Here is an 18064-nt window from a genome sequence, read left to right on the forward strand (position 1 = left end):
TTATTGCACATAGTTAAGGCTATGGAGTTTGGAGGTCCTTTAATTAAGGGAATTTTTCAAAATAAGGACAAATATGTTTCTCTGAAATATACAATCTTGGGTCTGGGGAACAGAATACTATATCACTACTATGTGTAATTTATATTTCCAGGTGATCAATTAAATGGTACCAAAATACATATGTGGAATGCATTTCTTGCCCCTTCCATTTAGATAAAATAGTATGGTATCAAATCACATCCTCATCTAGATAACTCATATTTTTAAGTAACAAGAAAATAAATTTTTAGCACAATACTTTGTCCTAAAATGTGCTTGTCTTCCACAGTGGAAGTTGGAAATTGTCAGTTCACCTGATCAGTCCCTAATAAGAAAAGACACAATTTCTTCCATAGGTAGGAATCAAATTCTACCACATTCCATACCTTTACTTACTTATTTGACTACCCTGAATTTTGTTTCGGCTGCTTCTTATTTCCATGCCAGCGTTTCCTCTGAAATCCACTGTGCTATTGCTTCACACAAAACATTTTTGAGGTCATACTGTTATAGTAACAAATTATTCATTGATATAAATTCCCTTAATGAGATAGGATAAGTGCCCTGTACAATAACTAGCACACAGTGAGACCTCCATAAATATTGACTGCAAACATGATGATGAAATGTTAACATATACAATTGGACATGCTGTTGCAGTTACACAGTCGCCTTTTTTGTAATGCCTCTCTTACCAACAGCAGAATGGAAGGTTTTCCTATCAAGGCCAGTGCTGTGGATAGTTTTCTTTTTGTGCCGTAACTGCACATAGAGGTAGGTCTGTCCTTGTAAGGCATTAGGTGAAGTCTCCTAAGGAGTTTATGAACAGTCTGTAAACGATAAAAGAGGAGTCACGTTGACCTTCCATTGTCAAAACCCTTAAAGCTCTAAATTAAAAAAAAAAAATTTGTGTGTGAAAGCAAATTATATCACTGAAAATATATATCTAGAAAATAGTAAAACACTTAAATTTAGTATTGATTTCATTTTTATTTTCAAAGAACCACATAAAAATGAATAGTTTACATAAAGTGTCAAAAGCAATTACGTGGAGGCTCATTTCGAAGGGGATTCTCCCCGCCAAGTATATGTGTGTGTTTACTGTTACAGATTGTTCTTTATGCTGTATTGCCACAGGCTTCTCTTGTAAAACTTAAAAGAACCAAAACGGAATTCACAAGGCAGGTTCTTCACTGAGTGTCATCACTCCCTCCTTTTTCTTCTTGCTGAGGGGTGAGTTGTCACAAAGGCTTTAAGGCTATTTAAAACTGACCCAGTACCAAAACTTTAGCACATTAGGAATCATGGATTCTTGGGGTTATTTCTGTAGTTAAATAGTCCTGGCAAATAATGAAATCCTAGTGGAACTTATACAAGTCCCCAGGGTTGCAAAAATAGAAGAAACTGTCCTGAGGGTTAGCCGCTCCATTAAAAAGGCAAACAGTTGCAGTGAAACACACAGCCACAGCTTAAAAATCAAAGTGGAAACTATTCCACTTTTCTGGGACATTTTTCAATTAATTCTAAGTGTCAGTGCTTATCTGAACACTAAAAGTTGTCTAGACATCACCAGCCCATGCTCAACCCAGAGACTAATGCAAGTGAGATCCTTTATCTGACGGTTCTTAAAAGGGAAACTGAACAAACAGGGGACAAGGAGTTTCTAAAGCTGATTTCGCACAGCAAGCGAAGATGGGTTTGCTGTCATTGCCAGAAGGAAAATTCAGTTTTCCAGGTAGTTTTGTGGGGGATGGTATGGGAGGAAAAGTAGAAATAATAATAGTTTCAGATTAACTAGTGTTTCACACTCATACTCACTTCTTTGATATCCTTTTCTGGAATTCCATGTACCCTGGCATAGAAATACAAATGTTCTTCCACAGTTACCAGGTCATCTAAAGCATCTTCTTGGGGACAATAGCCAACTAATGAGCTGTGAGAGTCAACATGACCCAGAGATCTGAACAGAGAGGATCAAAAACGCTCATGAGTTTCAAAAGATTTATTCTTTCTTTCCCCCAAACATTGGGAAGGTATCTCTGTTTTGGTCCTGGTGATTGGTGACTTTAACAAAAAGGGATAAAATAATTCCACTATCAGAGTCACACAGAGTTTTTAAATTTCTCACTCACTTTAATAGGTATTTAATCTCTTAAGGATTTAATAATATAACCATAAAATAACATAAAATGTTCATTTAAATTATTTTTCTCATTCAATTATGCTGCATTTGGTAAGCTGAAACATTTGCTTTTCATACCCAGTCTTATTTCTGATCAGAATGTTTCCACTTGAAGGAATTACATCTCCAGTCAGCATCTTGAATATAGTGGTCTTTCCTGCTCCATTCACCCCAAGAAGGCCAAAACACTGGTTAGAGTGGGGGGAAAAAGATGTAAACCTTAATCCAAACTGAAGATGTGCTGCTATTGTCTTTTTTCTCCTTCTTTCTTAGTGAAATAAATTACCAGGAAAAATAAATTGCTGGAATTGTTCATGGATATTATAGTGCTCTTGATAAAACTTACTCTTTTAAAGCAAATGGTTACTGATGATATTTTTTTCTTTTACTATCTGGACATTTGCATATATATATAGGACCTGTTTTACATATCATGTTACAGCACCCCTCTATGTGACATGGTAAAATATTCCACAAATAATATGTGCTAACCCGACGAGGAAATTATGTATATAGGATTCGTGTCACACAAAATCACAACTTTACTGAACAACCAAGTGAAGTGAAGCAATAATTTCCTTATCCTGTTGAGTAAATTTGATGCATGTAGTTTATAGCTCCGCTTGGAAAACTAAGGGGGAAAAAAAGCCATATTCTCCTTTTCTTTGCAAAGCTGCCTTAATATTGCTTCTGTGAAAATGGCAAGAATATAAATAAGTAGATGCAGTTCTAGGACCTCACTTCTGAAAACTGATGTCTTTATGCTGTTTTCTTTGAAAGGAACTAGAAATGAAAGGTTGAAGAGAGAACTCAATAGGCTTCCTGACCGAAGTCTACCCGTGGCGAGAAGACAGTAGTTCAAAGGGGCTCAGGACTTGCAGTGTGGTATGAGTAGCTGAATTGGACTTGTGTAAATTATATGTACAGCTGGCCCTCTGAATCTGTGGTTTTCCAATCCGTGGCTCCAGTCAACTACGGATTGAAAATATTTGGGGGAAAAAAGCTTCTGTACTGAACTTATATAGACTTCCTTTTCTTGTCCTTACCCTTATTTGCTAAACGATACAGTATACCAACTACCTAAGTAACATTTACATTGTACTAGGCATTATAAGTAATCTAGAGATTTAAAGTATACGGGAGGATATGCATAGATTATATGCAACCACTATGTCATTTTTTTTTTTTTTTTTTGGAGTCTCACTCTGTCGCCCAGACTGGAGTGTAGTGGCTGCTCCCGGCCATCGCAGCCTTGACCTGCTGGGCTCCGGCGATCCTTCCGCCTCAGCCTTCTGAGTAGCCGGAATTACAGGTGTGCGCTACCACGCCCTGCTGAGTTTTTGATTTACTGTAGAGATGAGGTCTCGCTGCCCAGGTGGGTCCACTATGTCATTTTAAATAAGGCAAGGATCCCAAGCCCTGGGCCAAAGACTGGTACTGGTCCATGGCCTGTTAGGTACCAGGCTGCACAGCAGGACCAGTGTGAGCGGTGAGTGGTGGGTGAGGGAGCGAAGCTTCATCTGTATTTACAGCCACTCCCCATCACTCGCATTACCACCTGAACTCCATCTCCTGTCAGATCAGCGAATCCGATTAGATTCTTACAGGACCTCAAGCCCTATTGTGAACTGCACACGCAAGGGATCTAGGTTGCACACTCCTTGTGAGAATCGAATGCCTGATGAGCTGAGGTGGAGCTGCGGCAGTGATGCCAGTGCCGTCTCCCATCACCCCCAGACAGGACCATCTAGTTGCAGGAAAACAAGCTCAGGGTTCCCACTGGTTCTGCACTAAGGTGAGTTGTATAATTATTTCATTACATATTACAGTGGAATAATAATAGAAATAAAGAACACAATAAATGTAATGTGCTTGAATCATCCTGAAACCATTTCCTCTCCCCACCTCCCACCCCACCCCATCTGTGGAAAACATTGTCTGCCACAAAAATGGTCCCTGGTGCCAAAAAGGTTGGGAGCCGCTGATACAAAGGACTTGAACATTTGTGGATGTTGGGGTCCTAGGGTTCTGAAAAAAATCCCCCAAGGATACTGAGGGACTGCTGAGTATATAGATATATTTCACATGGAAATATTCAGATTGTCTTTCATACTTCTTAGAAACAAAACATAGTTCCTTACCTCTCCAGCAGGTATCCCAATGCTGATGTTGTTTACAGCTATAATCTTCTTGTGAATGAGTTGGTAGGTCTTTGTAAGACGATGAAGTTGGACCAGGTCAAACTCAGCTGCACCACTCTCAACTCGTAATCTCTCAGCCCGCACGTCTTCATCTTCATCTATTGTATCCATTGCAGGTGAAGAATTAAATTTTCTGAAGAAAAGCCTAAAAAACGGGCCCAGTGACTTTGCATCAATGATTCTGAAATAACACCACTCAATTTTGACATGCTTTAATGGATTTTCATGTCACTGAAAGTACTATCTGTTATTAGGCTTCTTTTAAATTTGCTCTGAATGATGCTACCCAAATAAATTAAGAAATTAGTATGGACTCTCTTCCCCATATTTACTCTGATATTTAGGAAATAGCTTTTGTTTTTCCTGCCTTAAATGTTTAAAGATCCGGGTTAGAATTCAGAATCCTACTTTCAGTAACAGGGAAGCGACCGTATGTTTGAAACTTAGTTTCTTAAAGAGAGGCCAGAGTCATCAGTAAAACACAATACCTATACCCCAAGATCAATGATAGTTTTTTTTTAATCCTAATTCCTCTCCTTCTTTTTTTTAAATCGTGATAACACTTAACATAAGATCAATCTTCTTAACAAAGCAATACATTTTTGTTTGTTTATAACAGCTTTATTTGTAATCATCAAAAACTAGAAACATTAACAATGAACTATCTAGAAAACAAATCAAGAAAACAATCCCATTTATAATAGCATTGAAAAATTAAAACTTGGGATTACATTTAACCAAATAGGTAAAAGATCTTTACACCTAAAACTATAAAATACTGATGAAAGAAATTGAAGAAGACGCAAATAAATGGAAAAATATTCTGTGTTCATGGATTGAAAGAAATAATATTGTTAAAATGTCCATACTGCTCAAAGAAATCAGCACATTTTTAAGTGTGCAATGAGGTGTTGTTAATATAGGCATAATGTAATACAGCAGATATCTCTAGTTTTTAAATCATCAGTAATACGAATGTTATCTTGTGCTCTTTTTACTATTAATGTCTCACTTAGGATCTAGCCAATATTTTAAAGTTATCATCCCTACAAACTCACTAAGTCCTAAATTCACCTCAGTGTCTTGCCTGAAAAATACCAAGACAAAATTCTAAAATCCAATAAATCAATCCAGGTTTTCCTCCCTATTTCTTTTAACAACATACTCCCAAAACATCAACTGTGATGTGTTGCCCGATTACCTATTCCAAAATCTACTCATGCAGTCAGTCTGCAAACTCTGGAAATACCTTTGCAATACTCATTCATAGGTTATTTTCTGCCTATTTCTATTCCAATTTCAGGCTTTTACTCTACACCTAGACTTCAGGGGCCTGAAACCACTCCTGTATCTCTGACTCTTCCATTTCAATCTGCAGGACCTCTACAAATTTATACCTCCTCAAGCACAGTTTGACCATGCTCTCTGTTCAAAAACCTTTAATGCATTACCATTTATTTGTTGAACAAAGCCTACAACACATCTCTGACCAAGATTTTAAGGGACTACGTAATCTCCCAACCACACTTTAAGCTTTAACATTACTATTTCATTCCATTTACTCTATGTTCTAATCAACTTATATGACTCCCTTCTTAAATATGCCCTACTATTTTTCTCTGTCTCTGCTCTTGTCGTTCCTCTCATGATGACTATTTAATTAACATTTTATTATTCAGTAAATAACATGTTTGCTATCCTTTCAGACTCAACTCAAAGACTACATCTTTGCTTTATGTACATATTTTCACTCCACCACTGAATTTTAATCTCTTTACGACTAACAACTGTGCTTCTTTATTTATTATGAAGATGAGCAAGTCATCTTTAACTGTAGATAGTTCTCAACAGCAGAAACAATCACAATGAAGAGAGAGTCTATGGATATATATTCGTAATTGAGAGTTATTCCTTTTCTTTTTATCTCGAATGTGAATATACTTTACACGTAGTGCTGAACCTTGCATTTTTCACTTAGTAAATACTAAAATCAATTTCAAATATTACATAGAGAACTGAATCATTCTTTCTAATCACTGCATAATGTTGTATTAGTGAATATATGAGGGGGAACCCCCAAAAGCCCAGAATTCATATTAAAAATTGTGTATTTAATTTTACATGTTAAAACTTCAGACATCTTCAAAATACTCTCCATTTGACGCAATACACCTATCTAGATGCTTTTTCCACTGCTCAAAACAGTTTTTTAGACATTTGCAATTCACAAACTCAGACATTGGTAACTCACAAATTCCTTGACCAAAGGTGGGGTGGTCTATTACTTTTATGACTTTGGTCAACCAAAGGGTGGTCTTTGGTCTTCAGTCTTGACAAGAAACCTAAAAGTTTACTAGAGATTATTATGCTAAACCATGAATGGTTAGGCTGTCCTGGTTTTGCATCTGAAGGAGATTTGCTGAGGGGGGATGGAATAGGCTGCTGCTTGTTCAGTAGTAGAATGTTTGAGCTTTCTAATGGTTACAATTGAGGCAAAAAGACTAAAGAATAGGGTAAGTTTCTTCTAGGTTTCTATAGGTACCTTACATTCCCCACTCCTGCTCTTGGAAATATTCTTATGATCCTGGGGAATGGGGCGAGGATCAGTCTAACAAGTCTCTTGCAGAAATCACACTCCCCAGGTTAACCTAATCAGCCCTCTGTGAACTATGTGGCACAGATAAGCCCCACCATGGCAGCAATCATGTGACTAACCCACCCATCTGCCTGCTGTCCATCACCTGACATCATCAGTACCTGCGCTTGTCTGCCCCTTTGTGAGGATGTGGAAGAGACCACCACCCAATCACCTAATGATCTTTCCCAATCAAGGGGAATGGTTAAAAGGACTCAACCACAAGCAACCAGCGGCCATTGCCTTGCTAGAGTCTGGTGTGGCCATGTGCTCTTTGAGCCATGGCTGTCGCCATGCTTCCTGGCTTTGGTCCCTCTCCCCCAGCTTGGGGAGGTGAATCTTCTCTCTTCTTTCTCTTTCTCGCTCTAATTTACTTTTAAATAAACTTTTCTTTCTTAAAAAAATTAAACAGTTTTTTAACTCGTCAATTTTGATGCCTTTTAGTGCTTCTACCGTTTTTGGTATCACCTCTTTCCCATTAGCAAAATGTTTCCCTTTGAGGACTTTTTTCATCCGGGGAAATGAAAAGATGTCCCTTGGGGTGAGATCAGGTAAATAGGGAGGGTGGAGCGCGGGGGTCACGCCATCTTTGGTCAAAAACGGCTGAACATTCAGCACTGTGCGGGTAGGTGTCTTGTCATGGCGGAAGAAACAGTCACCTGTTTGCCACAACTCAGGACGTTTCTTCCACAAATCATGTTGCAACCTTCTCAAAACTTCCAGATAAAAATTTTGGTTGACAGTTGGATCCAGAGGAACAAATTTGAGTGTACTACAAGGGGCCTAACCTCTTCAAGATAATTCCATTTTTTTGAGTGTTCCCTCTTGTGTGTATATAATTTGACTAGTCCCCAAATGAAGAACATTTTTGTTGTTTCCATTCCTTTACTATTAGAAAGGGTTCCTATGATGAATAGTACTCTACACACATAATTCTGCATGTGTGTAAGCATATCTGTAGAAAAACCTCCTAGAAATAAAGTTGCTGGGTCAATGGTACGTGTATTTCTTTTAATTTATGTTGCTGTCTTTGCTTTATCTCAGTCTTGTTTTCCCATACTTGTTGCTAGCATGCTACATTCACACTCCAGCGCTTTCCCCATTTCCACCTATGAAAGTGTTTTCTTTCCTTTCAGATTCAACTCAAAGACTACATCTTTCTTTATGTACATACTTTCACTTTACCACTGAATTTTAATCTCTTTAGAGCTAAAAACAGTGCTCATTTAATTTTATACTTTCACACTACAACAATATTTGCAGACACTCAGTAAGGTTAGACAACTATTTACTACAATAAAATGAATGATGAATTATGCCAAACACTTCAAAGGTTTTTTGATGAAAACATTTTCATTTTACTAACAGAAAAGCTTAGACTACTGGGGACCCTCCCTGAATAGCTTAAATTGAGTTTTTTTTATGAATGTCCAAAACTGTATTTACCTGAGTTTCTTTATTAGCCTCTCGTTGATTAAAAGTCGCAGAAAAAAAAACATGGTGCCCTGAGAAACCAAAGCCACAAACATTGCACCTAGTTTGTTCATCTCAAAGGTTTCACTTGGGTATTCCACCCCATATGCTTTTAAGAAGTCTAGGACTGACTGTTGTTGAGAAAGTTCAATCAAACCATAGCCAAAACAGAACTGTGGGAAAATCAGGAAGATGCGCTTGAGAGTTTCAGAAATAAGTTCCAAAGTCTGAAACAAGAGAAATAAAAATAAAGCTCAGTGTTAGATTTCCAACCACTTGACAAAAAATTAAAACTAGATGTAGACAAATATTAAAACCTGAGAAGTTTATCTAGGTTGGCAATTATTTCCCACGATGCTGAATTTGCATACAAATATTTACTATAACCAAATGGTGGAAGTTTATCACGGAAATACATGCAGAAAAGGATTATATTTTTCTTGAGGCAACCTAAGGTATTGAACCCAATGCTGGAGGCAAAATCACTTCTAGACCTGCCTTGGACCCTAGGAATGTAGGCCTACCCAGGATGTTGGGGTCTGATACAGTGTATTGGTAGGTACCTGATTGAAGGAGGAACTTAGTACAGTAAAGTTTCAGAATCCATGATCATTTCTACTTGGAGAGGGACTAAAATGGTAAAATAAGATGGAAGAGGAAACAACATGTCTCCAAGAGGTGCAAATGGCTCATTTTTACATTATTCACACTTGGGGTGGACAACTTCCAGCTCATGAATTTTCTTCCTCCTTCTGGACTGCGCTTGTCTATTTCTCAGCTGACTTCATTTCCTCTGTATTCTTTTCTGTGCAATTGCCTGGCGCTGTTAGTGGTTCTCTTCTCACTAATCATAATTGTCAGCTCTGAATGGAAAGTGATGCTTACAATGAAGTAGATGCCGATCCATGATTGAAAGGGAATGAATTAGGTTTCTTCTCTATGAAGGTTCAAATGAATCCTAGCCCATAGTCATATAACTAACTTATTGTCCCTGTCACCACCATACCATAAGATTTTGCTACTGAGCAAAAAGTTTAGCTGAGCAATAGGTTGCATGATTTGTGTCGTGCTATATAATACTTCTAATTTCACCTCTATCACCCTACTCAAGCCCTATCAAATGTCAATAGTTTTGACACTCAGTAAATACAATGATAGGTATTAACCTTGATGAAGCCTAAAAAGAATTTTAAAAGCTATAACTTCTTCCCTCCTAAATTTAATAGAATCAAATGATATTCTTCTTTTCTATTTAAAGAATGCAGAGTAAAGAAAATCTTTCCACCTGGAATATGTTAAAGCTTTGATACATTCACTGAAGTTTAGCAGACTAATAAAGGACCTTACCGGATCATTAGGCTTTTCCTTGGAAAGAAAGTATACCACCGACAGGGATACAATGGAATTGATGCCAAAAAACAAGTTGACACAGACATAAGTGATGAAAGCCATTCCTGTTTCATGGAAAAGGCCGGCCAGCAAGTACATCCAAGAAAATGTTGCATACCTGCAGTTTAAAAATACTAAGAATTAAAATTATGCCTTAATGATTCAATTTACATAAAATAAAATAAAAAACTTTGATGAGTTTCCAAAGTAAAAACAAACATTCAAGATAAATTGCCAAACTTTGTAACTGGATCTCTCTTTCATTCTTCTTTCGGATTAAAAAAATTCAAACAATGTTTTTAAAATGATAGTGAAGGCGGGACTTTGGGAGGCCGAGGCGAGAGGATTGCCTGAACCCACAGGTTCGAGATCAGTCTGGGCAACTTGGCGAGACCTCATCTCTACAATAAATCAAAAAATTAGCTGGACATGGTAACGTGTGCCTGTAGTTCCAGCTACTGGGAAGGCTAAGGCAGAAGTTTCGCCTCAGCCCAGCAAGTCGAGGCTGCGGTGGCCGAGAGCATGCCACTGCACTCCAGACTGGATGACAGTGTGAGACTCCAACTCAAAAAAAAAAAAAAATGATAGTGAAAAGTCTTTTTAAAGAAAACTTGAGTAGTCTTACATCATTACAACTACAAATGAATCCTTTTGGAGATTGTGTTAGCCCACCCAGGCAAGATATTCTTGTTGCTCAAAAATATCATTTTAATTAGTATAAATCATTTTATTTGTTTTGTTTTATTTTGTTTTGTTTTTGAGTCAGAGTCTCACTCTGTTGCCCAGGCAAGTGTGCGGTGGCACATTCATGGCCACCGCAGCCTCAAACTGCTGGGCTCAGGCAATCCTTCCACCTCACCCTTCTGAGTAGCTGGAACTACAGACATGCATCATCATACCCGGCTAATTTTTTGATTTACTGTAGAAACAAGGTCTCACCAAATGCCCAGAATGGTCTTACACCCTTGGGCTCAGGAAATCCTCTCACCTCTGCCTCCCAAAGGGCTGGGATTACAGGTGTGAGCCACCACATCTAGCTTCAATATTATAGTTTAAAGTTGAGGAAAAATAATGACATCATTGTAGGCTAGCCAAGCAGACAGAGCATGCTAGGGAGTCAGACAGCCTCTTTTGGGCAAAGACTTGAGCAACTTTTGGGGCAGATAGAACTAGAGACAGAGTTCCTGCATCAGCTACAATTGTTACCTAAAGGATATACCCATTTATTCAGAGCTGAAAGAATTGTTACCCTAAGCATTTATTATATCAACCTGAATAACATGTGTTAGCCAACTATAGGAAAAACAGTATTATGTGCCTGTCCTTAGACATCTATAAAAAGATAAATACAAATAAATTAAACATAAATGTATATATATCTTTAAATGCTATATATTTGTCAATACATAAATTCACACACATACGCATATTTTTAGTCATTTCAAAGCTTCCACTTTCATGTATATTAGATTACCTATGTAAATTAGGAAGAATCCAGTAAGTGCTCATTAATATTAGATATTACTGTTAATAATAACAGCATGCATTTTCAGAAGTATTATACTTTTTTATTTGAGTTGGAGTGTCACTCTGTTGCCCAGGCTGGAGGGCAGTGGCATGCTCGTGGCCACTGCAGCCTCAAACTGCTGGCCTCAGGCGATCCCTCCACCTCAGCCTTCCAAGTAGCTGGAACTACAGGCATGTGCCATCATGCTCGGCTAATTTTTCTTGATTTATTGTAGAGGTGAGGTCTCGCCAAGTTGCCCAAGCTGGTCTCAAACTTGTGGGCTCAGACAATGCTCTCACTTCTGCCTCCCAAAGTGCTGGGATTATAGGCATGAGCCACCATGCCCGGCCAGAAGTATTATACTTTACAGGCTTTGGAATAGCATGTGTCATGTGTTGCTGGTCGTTACTCATGTCAAATGAAACCCCAAGACAATTGAAAATTAGCTAATTAAATTTAGGTCCTATTTGTGTCTAGAGCATTTAATTTTATTAACTCTTCTTTCATTGCTTAATCAGCAGCTTACCCAAACAAAAGAAGTAGAAGAGAAACAGCGCCTAGGTTGTTTTCACTGTAGAAGGCAGGTAACTTGAAAATTGCAATGACACCAATTGAAAACGCTACAGGCACCAAGTAGAAGACCTATGGAAACATGTAAAACAATGTTTAATATATAGCAAGTCTTTTTTCAAAAATCAATAACCCATCTAGTTTAAAACTGCAACAAGTTGACCTAGAAATATTTGAAGGAATGAATTTTCATTTATGTTCCCATTGCTTGTAATGTTCAGCTTATTTTACATTGATTTCACTTTAGAATTTGTCTCCTCCAATATGAGGTCAAGCCAATCTCCATCTTTATAGATATACGAGGAGTCCCTGATGTTCCTGCCGCTGGGCTTTGAGACTTGGGATCATTCAGTGACAGAAGTTTAGTGAGGAAGATAAGGCAGCCAGGTATCTTGGTATTAGCTTCAGTCCTCAAAGTATTGATTTCATTTCAGATGCTGGAACTTTCTCGATGGTTGGTTTCTAAAAGCTTGGTCATCCGTGTGAGCCACTCTACAAAACAACAGGGCAGTAGGTCCCACACATCCTTGGATTCAGAGGTATATGAGCAAAGAACTCAGGGTTTTTTTGGTAAGTAGAAATATTAATCACTGAGGAGTTTGCAGCAAGATGTACACAATGAAGGTGATAGTAATTTCATTTGTGGGGCGTCTCCTGAATTGGAATGAGCACCAGATATTAAACAACAGAATCCTGAGTAGCAAGTAGACCTCCATGGACGTGTGTACTTAAAACTTACTTTAAAAAAAACCACTTTCTTAACATTAAAGTTCTTATTAAGTTTAGAGCAGTCATAATCATCCTTTTAGATTTGATTTCTACAACAAACACATTTCGGACCTCACTGGATACATTAACAAAATGGATATGCAGTTAATTACTCTCTAACCCTTTAAGCCAATGATCTTGACAGCAACTCAAACAATTTAACTGTAATCACCAGGCAAATGTGTACCCATCCTGGGCTTTTGGCCAACACTGGTATACTTGGAGTCAAGAACTACCATCTGAATTTGAGACCATTTATGCAGATGAGAGAGCTATCATTGAAATACATCCCTTTTCCCTACTAATCTTCGCTAATGTGTCATTCAGCAGAGGCTACTACTTTACATGCCTCACTATTAGTTGATTAAATTTTTATAAGCTTGATTATTTGGCACAATTGGGTGAGGCCATTTTGCTGCTAACCTTCTATTTCTCCATAATAGTGGCTCTCAGACTTGATTTATGCTTAAAATTACCTGGGGGATCTTGTTAAAGATGCATATCTTCATGCTCCACTCCCAAGATAAGGAGATGATGGATCTGGCCCAGGAATCTGCATTAAAAGCACCCTGGGGATCTGACATGGCCCACAGAAATGAGGACAAGTGGGCTTCTCTTTCCTTCAACCCATGGACGAAGATAAGCCTGATTCAATTTTTTTTCTTAATTGACTGTCCTTTTGATAATAATTGGAACAAACTAGAGTAAATAACTCTTAAATAGAAAACAGATGTCTTCTATCCAACTTGATTCTGTTTTTCTTGCAACGACGTAAGTTACTCACCATGTCATAAATGAAGTTTGTGACCCAGTAGCATGTCACACCGATGCCTGAAATGTGCTGCAACTGTTTGGCTTTGGTTTGATGTTCCCTTACGACATAGGTGACAAAGCTGGCTGTGGTCACAGAGTAGCCCATCAGGATGGAGAGTGCCACTAAAATATCGATCAGACTGCTGATTCTATAGTGAGCAACAGTGAGAGGAAAGCACACATAAGTTTGGGGGACTCTTTTTTTTCCCCCCAGAAAGATTCATGACACAAACAGTACAAGAGTAGACTGTGACTCAGACAAGCCTTCCTGCAAGGCAGCTGGCTAAGATTTCCAACATGACTCTGCTGTGACCCTGGAGTGAATGTCATTCTAATGCATCTGAATTGACTAGATATATTTGATAGAAAAACTTTGGTCTCCAGGGGTTTCAGGGTGTATGCAAAAGGGATGTATCATTCTTGAGCATAGAAACTGTACTTAGATGCTATACAGGGAAGTCGAAATGATGGAACAAGTATACGTGACCCATAAAAGCAGCTGACTCTGAATCTTCAGTCAGAAGCTCTACTCGGCAAGCCCACTCTGCATCCTTTCAGCAGCTTCTTTTTAGCCCATTCAGTGACTTACATTACCAGTCCTTCTAAATTGACATTCATTCAGATACAACTGTGATTTCCAATTATAGCCCTTTACACAGAGACTCAGCCATGCCTAGGAGAAAGTAGTCGTGTCAGAGGTATCTGCTTACGTGGCTTGTTCTTGGTCTTGCACTCCTGGATAAGGATGACTGTACATGATAATGCCTTAAAGAAGAGACAGTGCTTCTGTTAGCAGGAACTCAGTTCATCAGAAATATCAATTTTTGGATGAATAATATACAGTGCTTTCCTCTTTATGCTATGATCTAAAGAATTTTACTTTGGAGATTTTCTTTTAGGGTAAAATGATTTCTTTCCCCTAATCCTATCAATCCATACAATTGGCACTCACATAAGAAGAAAAGTTTTTCACATTGTGTATAGAACCTTTGGAGAGGGAATAAGAAGGTACTTTTTTTTTTTTGAGTTGGAATCTCATTCTGTCACCCAGGCTAGAGGGCAGTGGCACATTCCTGGCCACCAACAACCTCGACCTACTGGACTCAGGTGATCCTTTTGCTTCAGCCTTCCAAGTAGCTAGAGCTACAGGCACACACCACCATGCCCAGCTAATTTTTTGATTTATTGTAGAGACAAGGTCTTGTCAAATTGTCCAAGTTGGTCTCGAACCTGTGGCCTCCCCTCACCTTGACCTCCCAAAGTGCTGGGATTAGAGGTGTGACCCACTATGCCTGGGCATTTTTTTAATTCACATTTTTTATGTAGCATTTTCCTCTAGTCTACTACATTTAATTATTTTCCACTTTCTTCTATCTGGTGATGTATATGTTTGTATGTCAGCAGCACCTCAGAAATGTATTACACTTAAATAAGCAATCCAAAAGGGGACCAATTATATGAGGTTCCCCTAAGAAACAGACACTTAACCCCACTCCCCTCTGCTCCTCCTTAGTGCTATGGCTGTCGTGGGGAAATATTGCAGCCTGAGAGGAGCCCTCCTTTTCTTCTGCTACTTCTAAGATGTATATTGTTCTAGAAGTCTACCACGACTTAGGAATGTCAGCCACATTCAAGGCCATTTTCATTGAGAAATAAAGGTCCAGGAGCATTCAGAGATCCTGGCTGGCTCCAGAAAAGTAGTCACTTAATTCCAGTACAGTTCCAAAGTGTTGGGATCTCTCAGACTTGACTGTACTTTTCGAGTTAAAAGCAAGTCTCTTTTCTTCCCTTCCTTAGAGGTCCTTGGTTAGCCAGAGTAAAAAATGAGCCAGCAAGAGTTTCCCAAAGGACCACAGTATGAAAGTATAGTCTGCACTATCTGCATAACTGTGGAAAAGAATGGTAGGGGATGGGAGTGAGAGTCTCTCTGAAATACTTGCTACTATAGAATCGTGATCAGAGTGAGAAATTTCTCATTTAATATTCAGATAGGGCTACTGCCTTACTAGACTCTGGTGTGGGCATGTGCTCTTTGAGCTATGGCTATCAGCATGTTTCCTAAGTTTTAGTCTCCTCCTCTCCCTTGGGGAGGTGAATCTCCTCTCTCCTCTCTCCCTAACTTACTTTAAAAATAAACTTTATTTTCCAATCTAAAAAAAAAAAGCTCATATAGTATATGCTCATTGTATTAGGACGATTCTAAAGGTAGATAGATTCTTTCAATTAACATAAATGTGTCGCTTGTATTAAGTAGAATGTGACACATTTTGAGACTGAGTTCTGCAACGGTAGTATGTTAGAGAAAAAGCATAAAGTTGAAGCATGATAAAGAAATTAACAATGAAAAACAATGTATCCTATAATGTTAATGATGTTCATCACATCATTAGAAGAATATACATTTCTTATCTTTTGTGTAAATTAAAGGACTTTTTTTTTTAACTGAGATTTAATTTTCTTTGGGGCTCTACTTAAACCCTGTCGCTAAATTATAAGATATGCAAGAGAAAACTTTTTTCTGCTTTGTATTTCATAATCAAGAAATAGTCTCTCTTCACCAGAGGAATCTTTGCAAATGTATTTTAATCCACTAAGCAAAATACTGTGGAATCGACTTTTTAAATACATATTTTTAGATCAAATAAATGTATCAGGGTTAGAACCCTATATCATAACTGCCTGTAGGTTCAACAGCACCCATCATGTCTTAAATACAGTGATTAGTCAGTAAATGCTCATTAAATCAAACGGAATCAACATTTCAATGAATGTTTTTCTCACACATAATATATATTAAAAATAAAATGTTCTGTTCTCTTTACAGTTGCAAACCTAAAATGAGATGCTTCCATTGAATGATGCTTCTACTGCAACAAAGAGTAAGAATAAACACCGAAGTGAAAAGAGCAATGTGTTAGTATCCTTGAAAAAGAGCTAATTGTGTAATATTTATCAGAAAAAAAAATAAGCAAACCTGTGTTCTTTCAAGAAAAAATAGCACAATTTTCACGTTAAATTAACCACTAGAGGGAACCACATGAATATAATAGATAATGGCATTGCAAAGGAAAGCTAATTAAAAAATTTTTATTAGCATGTTAAAATTCAAAGAAAATCAATTTTACAGCTAAAGTAAAATCTCAACTCAAACAGAATCTAACAAAGATGCCTTCAAACAAGTAGTGTGTTAGAGGAAGCGAGTAGGAGAATAATCGGGTTGATTTTTAAAAGGAAGTAACAGTATTACCATGGTAGACTGCATGCATGTATTACAAAACAATAGAAGTTTTTTAGTGTGATGCAGATTTCTTCTTTGAAAGTGATCAGGCTAGCCGGGCTCGGTGGCTCAGCCTGTAATCCCGCGCCTTTGGGAGGCCGAGGTGAGTGGATTGCCTGAGCCCGCGGGTTCGAGACCCGCCTGGGTCCTCATCTGGGACCTCATCTCTACAATAAATCGAAAAATCAGCTGGGCGTGGTAGCGCATGCCTGTAATTCTGGCTACTTGGAAGGCTGAGGCGGAAGGATCGCCGGAGCCCAGCAGGTCGAGGCTGCAGTGGCCGGGAGCGGCCACTGCACTCCACTCTGGGCGACAGAGTGAGACTCCAACTCAAAAAAATAAATAAATAAAAGAAAGTGATCAGGCTTAAGAGGGTGAAAAGCTACCATTTTCATAAGTCTATATAAGAAACGTTAATCAAGAATAGCAAGCATACTACTACTAATCTCTATATAACTCAAACCAAGCCTTGTGTTTATGTGGAAAAAAAGAAATTTCAGTTTAGGATCAATATAAAGTTTATGTTCTAGAATTCTTAATTCTTTTTACTCTGTAACTTAAAATACAATGTGAGGGGCTACTGTAAGCCTGCTGGAGTCTAGAGTGACTCAGATTGCTTTGGTTTAAGTAAAGAAGACCAATTCTAAAGGAAACCAGAACACAGGTTTCAAAAAGCTGACCCTTCAAAAAATGGCATTGGTCTCTTGTTCTCTAATCTTTGCTACATTTCCCCCTAGTTATTTCTACAGTTCTTACACTTTCATTATCTGTCACAACAATAAATGTCTTTGGCTCTGAATAAAACACCCTACTGAAAGTCATGTGTCCAATAGTATTTCAAATCAGGTTACACTAGACCCACCTGGCTTTAGTCACCATTTAATTTAATGTATGGCTTTTGACTTTGCTCTTTATTGACACTCTAGATCTAAGAACTATCAATCGTTATTTTCTTCTTGGTTCATTCTGTTAGGAAAATGTGAAAGCAATTGGGAAAAAAAATACTGTTTTCTCTGAAATGAAATCTCCTAAAGATTCTGCTGCTAGAATGAGTATTGGACTCTTCAGTTTACTTCTATAACCACCTACATATGACATCCAACAGAATGGAGATGAAAGAAAAATCGTCGTTGGCATTTCTAAAAGATGAGTTGTGCTTTTTTCCTACTTAATAGGCGATTCATTAAGCTAGAGATCTCAGCCTTGGCCA

At 38.1% G+C, this 18064-nt stretch overlaps 1 protein-coding gene across 1 annotated transcript in view; it reads right to left on the bottom strand.

Moving 5' to 3' along the window:
* Nucleotides 1-18064, bottom strand: part of ABCA12 (ATP binding cassette subfamily A member 12) — a 176659-nt gene that overhangs the window by 9705 nt on the left and 148890 nt on the right. The window contains exons 40-48 of the mRNA XM_008053854.1: nucleotides 14288-14342; nucleotides 13549-13726; nucleotides 11953-12068; nucleotides 9878-10037; nucleotides 8504-8757; nucleotides 4363-4567; nucleotides 2300-2409; nucleotides 1858-1999; nucleotides 735-869 (exon numbers count right to left, since the gene is read on the bottom strand). Of these exons, the coding sequence (XP_008052045.1) occupies nucleotides 735-869; nucleotides 1858-1999; nucleotides 2300-2409; nucleotides 4363-4567; nucleotides 8504-8757; nucleotides 9878-10037; nucleotides 11953-12068; nucleotides 13549-13726; nucleotides 14288-14342 (1355 nt within the window). The remainder of the gene's footprint in view (nucleotides 1-734; nucleotides 870-1857; nucleotides 2000-2299; nucleotides 2410-4362; nucleotides 4568-8503; nucleotides 8758-9877; nucleotides 10038-11952; nucleotides 12069-13548; nucleotides 13727-14287; nucleotides 14343-18064) is intronic.

The sequence above is a fragment of the Carlito syrichta genome, unplaced genomic scaffold (genome assembly GCF_000164805.1).
Source record: "Carlito syrichta isolate Samal-C Ts95f unplaced genomic scaffold, Tarsius_syrichta-2.0.1 Scaffold10796, whole genome shotgun sequence".
NCBI classification, from domain to species: Eukaryota; Metazoa; Chordata; class Mammalia; order Primates; family Tarsiidae; genus Carlito; species Carlito syrichta.